Source organism: Colobus angolensis, unplaced genomic scaffold (genome assembly GCF_000951035.1).
Source record: "Colobus angolensis palliatus isolate OR3802 unplaced genomic scaffold, Cang.pa_1.0 Scaffold18, whole genome shotgun sequence".
NCBI classification, from domain to species: Eukaryota; Metazoa; Chordata; class Mammalia; order Primates; family Cercopithecidae; genus Colobus; species Colobus angolensis.
This window is the reverse complement of record NW_012114932.1, coordinates 7,596,127-7,603,136: the sequence shown is the minus strand read 5'-3', so window position 1 is coordinate 7,603,136 and position 7,010 is coordinate 7,596,127. Positions and strand designations below refer to the sequence as shown.

At 44.5% G+C, this 7,010-nt stretch overlaps 1 protein-coding gene across 2 annotated transcripts in view; it reads right to left on the bottom strand.

The window, feature by feature from the left end:
- TTC39C (tetratricopeptide repeat domain 39C) overlaps positions 1-7,010 on the bottom strand; it is a 134,646-nt gene that overhangs the window by 105,723 nt on the left and 21,913 nt on the right. The window contains exon 1 of one of the 2 annotated variants that reach the window (XM_011939256.1): positions 6,919-7,010. The exons of the other annotated variant lie outside the window; for it this stretch is intronic. Coding sequence (XP_011794646.1) covers positions 6,919-6,971 — 53 coding nt within the window. The 5' untranslated portion in view covers positions 6,972-7,010. The remainder of the gene's footprint in view (positions 1-6,918) is intronic. 2 annotated transcript variants of the gene reach the window in all.

Genomic DNA, 7,010 nt, shown 5'->3' with positions numbered 1-7,010 from the left:
TTAGCCAGGATGGTCTCGATCTCCTGACCTCGTGATCCGCCCGTCTCGGCCTCCCAAAGTGCTGGGATTACAGGCTTGAGCCACCGCGCCCGGCCGAACACAGACTTTTTAAAGCGATGGACTTCCTGACTCTCTAGGGGCTTTCTCTGTAATAACTGAGTTTTCCTGTAAGACAGGAGTAACTACCTTACATATATGTAGGTATATTTCGTGCGTTCTGAAATTCTTGAGCAAGAAGGAAGAGATGGAGAAAGCAACCTCAGCTAGGGAAAAGGGTGGTGCAAACCACCAACCATCTTTACATAAGAAAAGCCCCAGCTTGGCAGGAGAATCCCTTGAACCCAGGAGGTGGAGGTTGCAGTGAGCCAAGATCATGCCATTGCACTCTAGCCTGGGCAACGGAGCAAGACTCCGTCTCAAAAAAAAAGAAGAAGAAAAGAAAAGCCCCAGCTCAATCATCAAATCCACTTCAAGGAGGCATGACTTTCTCTTCCTACACAGCACATGCATGAATAATTTTACATAAAAACATGTATTCGCAGTCTCTTGTTCAGAAACTGGAATGCATTCTCCCCATGTTAGCCCACAAAGGTTATTCAACCGCCAAATGGACCCACGTTACAGAATGAGCAGCAGGCTCGTGACTTCAGGGTGTTGGGAGGAGAGTAAGTGCTGAGAGAGGTGCTGTGTAAGACAGGGACCAGTTCTTCCCCACCCAACCCGACCTTTCCACAGGGTAGACCAAGCACTAGGCAGTTTCGAAATCAATTCATCTTTGCCACACGGCCATCTACTTTTCTGTACTTTTTTGATTCTCTCTCTTCTCCCTGAGTCCTCTGTAGCCTCTTCCAGTCCCACTGCTGCTGCTCGGTAAATAGGAGGATTACCCTGGCAAAGGAGACCAGGTGCGAAAGTGGCATTTCAGGAACTAAAACAGGCTGTGTGAAAGATCTAGAGTCCTGAAATACCACATTTGGGGATCTACAAGTGGTTTCCTGTAACTAGGATAGAAAGTGCTTCCATGTTTCAATATTACTTCTCTCTCCCTTTTTAAAAAAATCCTCATCAAAACTTTATTTCACTCAATACAGCTTCTTTCAACTAAATTAGGGAAAAAAGGTAATCTCACTCAACCTGTTAATACAATACAGTCAGCCCTCATTATCCACGAGTTCCACAACCAGCCTCAGATCAAACATACTTGGGAAAAAAACATTGCATTAGTACTAAATATGCAGACTTTTTCCCTTGTCACTATTCCCTAACCAATGCGGTATAACAACTATCTACATAGCGTTTACATGATATCAGGTATGAAAAGTTACTAGATGATTTCAGGTATATGGGAGGATGTGTGTAGGTGATACACAAATACTGTGCCATTTTCTATCAGGGATTTGAGCAGCCACAGATTTTGGTATCCACCGGGGGTCCTGGAATCAATCGCCCATGGATACTGATGGATAACTACATATGTGACTTAAGAGAATACATTCTTTTAAAGGCTCGCATCTTTTGCTTTGTGTATTTGTACAAGTGTACACTTGTACACACAGAGACTTACATACACTACAGCACAGGTATTTTTTCCTGATAATTTCCTCCAAACTATCCTATTATTCTACAGGCAGTTGCATTTTAAAAGGAATCTCAATTAAGCCAAATGAATCTTTAATGAATATTTAATTAGGACCTTTTCAGACAGTGTAACAGTTGGGGGGAAAAAGATGCCTTTTTCCAACACACCACTGAGTTGAAGAGGATGGAATAAGTCAACAGATGAGTTTCCTGTCTTTCCCGCCAGTTCCCTTAAGCCATTTCTGCTTTTCATTGCTTCTCCTTTTCTTACATGTCCGCATCTGTGGACTCTCCTCTTGTCTCCAGGAGCAAGGCAGAGGCACATTCTTGTCTGTGAGCCGCCGAATTGTCTAGAAAACACGGGCAGCCTGCAAGTCCTTCCTGTCCTCCCAAGAATCTGACATGGTTTTAGGCAGATAAGAGGCTCAGAGGCCTGCTGACTCAACATCTCTTACAAGTGCCTTTGAGTTTTTCCAGGAAGCACCAAGGTTTTCTCAGAAGTCAAAAAACTCTTTCTGTAAAAGGCCAGAGAGTAGATATTTTAGGCTTTGCATGCCATATGGCCTCTGACGCTACTCTTTTCTGCAGGTGTAGTGCACAAGCCACCACAGACCACACATAAGCAAATGAGCATGGCTGTGTCTCAACACTTATTTACAAAAACCGGTGTCAGGCTAGAATTTGCCCACAAGCCATAGTTTACCAACTCCTGGATTATATGGAACCATCTGTGTAACACCGGCTCTGCAATCAACATGCTCACAAAAGGAGTCCCACAGATCCTACGGCTTTCTCATAGGGCTTTGTCATATGTGCCAAAAACTGTGTTAAATAATTTAGGGCCCACACGTTCATTTTACGCACACTCACGTTACTTACCATAAATTTTTCTTGCTTCGTATTTTAATACATTTTTGCCATTTTATAGTTTAAAACGGAAAAGAAAGGGTCACAATTCATAGCAACTAGGTACCAATAAACACTCATAATAATGATACGTGTTTCCTATTTTAGTTGACAATGACTAAGTAGGACTCTTTAATAATATCTACAGCCAGAAACTGGTAGTAGCCCTGGCAGAGGTAAAAACTGCAGAAGTCTTAGGATCAAAAAGAATGCCAAGAGTTAAAGCAGGAGATGGGCTGGTAACCTCAAGGGGGGAGGAGGGAGGTTCAGCACCAGGGCAGCAGAAATAAGAACTGCGAAGCTCATTTGGATCACAAGCTCCAAACGTCTCACGCTCCTCAGGCCTCCATGTGGTTCACTTCTGCCAGTCCTCTGTTCAAAAGTAATATTTCAAGCCATAAAGAGAAAAAAAGGTGGTGACATTAGGATCCTGAAGTCCCAAGGAGCCAAGAGTGAATTATGGCTGTGATAGCCACGCTGTGGACAATGGTCACGGTGAAAAGTGAGTTGATGAGACACCCAGTAGCTAAATAACCCTGAGAAAAGCACCGACCATGGGAAGCACAGACTGACCAGTGGTAGGAAGAAAATAAGTGTAGAACAAGCCATCCTATGTGACGGCCTAGTAATACTGGTGAGTGTGCAGTTCTGACCACTCTTTTCCCAATGTCATTTCATTTCTCCACGTGGGTTTTTCTGTTGTTTCCTCTCCTAGGTTTCCGTTTAAACCTCACCACCTCTCATATTCTCCTTTTCCCCTTGCCCTGCCCCTCCCAACTCCTCATTCAACTGATTCACTTCTACCCCATCATAAAGCTCAGGCATCACTTCCTCCACAAAACTGTCCTTCAGGCTGGGTTAGACGCTGCTTCTCTTTTCTTCTACAGGCTCCAGGTGACCATGGTTATGTCTCCCAGCCTCCCTATCACCATCAGCTTTACCTACACCTACACTGCAGCATCGAAATATCTAGCACGTGTCTTTGGCAGCTAACCCACAGCCTGTCTTATGTGCCTGAGCAACTAAAGGTCTGAGTGCATGTCACATATGCAAACAGCGAGGGAGAAAGGGAATGAGTGTCTGTGTGTGAAGGGGCAGTGACTGCTGCTAGACTAGAGCACTGGGCACTAAGACCAAGATCAGGAACTTGACTTCAGGTAGTCAAGATCACGAACTTAAAAACATATGGACTTGGGTTCAAAGCAGGAGTGCCCTCCAGCAGCACAAATCTAACCTGACCTCTGGGAAAACACCTCAAAGTGCATCATGGTGGCTCAGCACCACCAAAGAGCAGTTTGTTGCTACAGTATTACTATAGTTCCAACAAAAAGGCAGCTACAGTTTCAAATCCCAACCAGGGAGCTGTCCTATATTCCAAAAGAAGGCTTCTACTGTGCATATACTTCTAATTCCTATATGCCTAATATCTGAATTATACAATCCAGACTTGCCACGAATTCAGAGTGGCCTTCACGATAATCTGTCTCTACAAAGTAACCATTTCTCATTAGGCAGCTGTTGATAAACTTTCACCATTCTAGTAAGGTGGCATGAGAAAATGACCTTCTTGCTTTAATAAAAAATATTGTTACACTAGATATAAAATATGTTTTCACTGTTAAAGTGTAAAAGTAAGACTCTGGAATGTTTACTAGTAGAGGAAGGGTGTCCCCCTGTGATAAACAATCATTAAAAAAGGAGACAGGGAGGGTAATTTGCCCATCCCTCTTATGTAGGTAAAATGAGCCAGCAGTGTGCTCCTCAAACACTTATCAAGTCACTGCTGAGCCTTCAGCAGGCCATTTAACTTTGGAACAGAAAGGGAAGTTTCCCAATGCATAACAGAATCTTAAATCCTTCATACGTAATACATAAGATGAACTTTAAATAGAAAAGCCACCTGCACACAGGACACTGTGTCTTGTACTCGAACTACACTGTGAAGAAGCAAGCCCAATACTAGCAGGGAAGGCACCACTTACAGAAGCTAGCTAGAGTTTACTGAGTGCTTACACTTAGCCAGGGGCCATGGATTATTTCTTTTAATTCTAACCATCACACAATAATGTGGGTACTCTTATCGTTACTCCTATTTTATAGGTAAGGAAGCAAATTTTGAGAAACCAAAGTCAGCAGCCACAAAAGTGGCAAAAGTAAGACTGGAACCCAGGTTGCAGGACTCTTGTCCATGATCACACCTGTACGCAACTGTGCTTTCCAAAACACACATCAGCACCTTTTGGGAGGTGGGAAGAACGCAATGATTGTCCACACCACAAACAAATCAGATGGAGCCAAGGAAAACTGATAGGATGATACCATCTCTGTCTACCTCTGTCTTTTTCCCTCCCACCATCTCTGAAAAAGACTTTTTAACACTGCTGGAAAACAAGGTCACAGAGCAGAAGACAAATTATTATAAATTTAGTGAGGGAGGCAGAATGGTAAAATGAAAAGAGTCCTTGATATAGAACTATAGTGTTTGTGTCCTGGTCCATAGTAAAAGCTAAGTCTCATGAGCCTCGTTATAAAACTGTCACGATAAGATACACCTCACTCTTTTGTTGTCATGAGAATAGTGAGGATATATAAGGGAATGTGTCTAGCACTGTGCTTGGCAGAAAAGAGGTACTACAGTTTTTTTCCCTTCTTTATCTTCAGTTCCCATTTCAAAATACAAGCAGACAGCACCTAGCTACACAATGTAAATATTCCCTGGACACCTCCAACGCACTCACCTACAGAGAAATATCTCTGAAGGGGCATCTCTCCGCTGCTGCTGTGGGAGAGTTTTCCAACCATTCATATACTGCCTTCTATTAACAGTGCATAAAATTTTCTAGATAAAGCAAAAATTCCATGCTTTCAATGTAAAGGTAGTATTTTAGCCTACTAATGCAGAAAAGGAAGGGGAAAAAAGACCATTAAAATAAATATCACAGGAGCCTTCAAAGCAATAAGTACTGAAATACGCAAGTACCTAAATCATCAACTAAAAAGAGTAAATTTGACTCTACAACTCTCCATCCTCTCATACAACACAAACTGGTAGTCTAAAAACGGAATCATAGCACAGTATAGGAAATATTCATACCTTTTTTCCTGAGGGCTTCTTAAAAACTACCAAAGAGAAATTGTGTGACAAGTAAACCCTTTCAATCCCCCATCAACAGCCTTTGATGAAACTTCATCTTGAACCCAGACTTGTATGCTTTAAAAATGAAATGTTCTAAGTAAAGCGAAGTTGTTTTTACTTTCAGACCAAAGGGGGAAAAATCACCGATTTAAAAGTAAAAGGTCTTTAGTGAAAAGTTCACAGTTGTGAGATATTTGCTTTGCCATTAAGAAGGTGGAAGCTCTGCTGGGTAGAAACCACCATTCTTTGAGGTCTGAGACTTTAGGCAATTCTCATTCTTACAGACTCTGCCTCTCGGTCACAGTTGTACATTGGTCCTCTCATTCCAACCAAACTACACTTTGGATCTCCAACGTGTGAAGCATGTGGCCCTTAAACATGTTCGGGAAAGCTGCTAAGCAACATCCTTAAGGCTCGTCAACAATCCAGACAGCAAATCACAAACTTGCTTCCTCAACCCGAGAACACACACTCCAGGTCCCCAACGAAATGAAGGTTCCTTCCACCCCCACAGGAAAACTACCAGGTTTCAGTGCTTTCGCTTTGCTTTTTAAAAGACAAATAAAAAATTAACTGAACACACGTGTTTTCCTACCATTCTCATATACTTTTCAAAAATCCCTCCATTTTCTTCCTTCCTTTACGTTGGAAAAATTCTTAATAAATAACGTCTGCTTGAAAGATATCAGGAACTCATTTTGAGGACTGAGTTTGTAGAAGACAAGGCAGAGAGATGAGTGGGCAGAGTTGGGCTGAAATTTTTAAATTCCTGCACGGCAAAGCAACTGTGCGTGTCTGTTTTCAAACAATAAAAGCGTCTGGAACTGCACAATGATGCAGAGCCATGGCGAGGCGCGAGGAGCAGGCAGCTGGTGGGCTCCGTGTCACAAAGGCTGCCGGGGCAGCACGCGAGCCAGAGTCACGACAAGCCCGGGTCCCAGGCTCGCTGCTGCCTCAAATCTCATCCGGTCCCAAAGCCAGCTGCCCTGCGGAGAGAAGCCGACCGGCACCGGGCACATCTCTGGGAGGGCGAGGCTGGGAGAAAGTGAGAGGGGAGACTGCGGGCGCGCTGGGGGTCCCGGGAGGGAAAGGGCTACGGAGCCCGGGGTAGGGGGTGGACGAAGAGATGTGGCAGAGGCGCATTCCCTCCGGCTGATCTTGCCCGGGAGGCGACCTGGGGACCGGAATCGGGGACTGACAGGAGGGGGAGGGGGCTCCCGGGGGCCGCAGATCGAGGCGCGTGAGCCGGACACGAGGTGCGCGCGGCCGGGTTGGGGGAGCGGGGACGCGTGGGTCACCTGTATTGTTTGAAAAGCTGGTCCGACTCCCTGAAGCCGTTGTTGAGCAGCATGTTGATGCCGGCCAGGGCCAGCTCCGCGTCCTGCAGGGG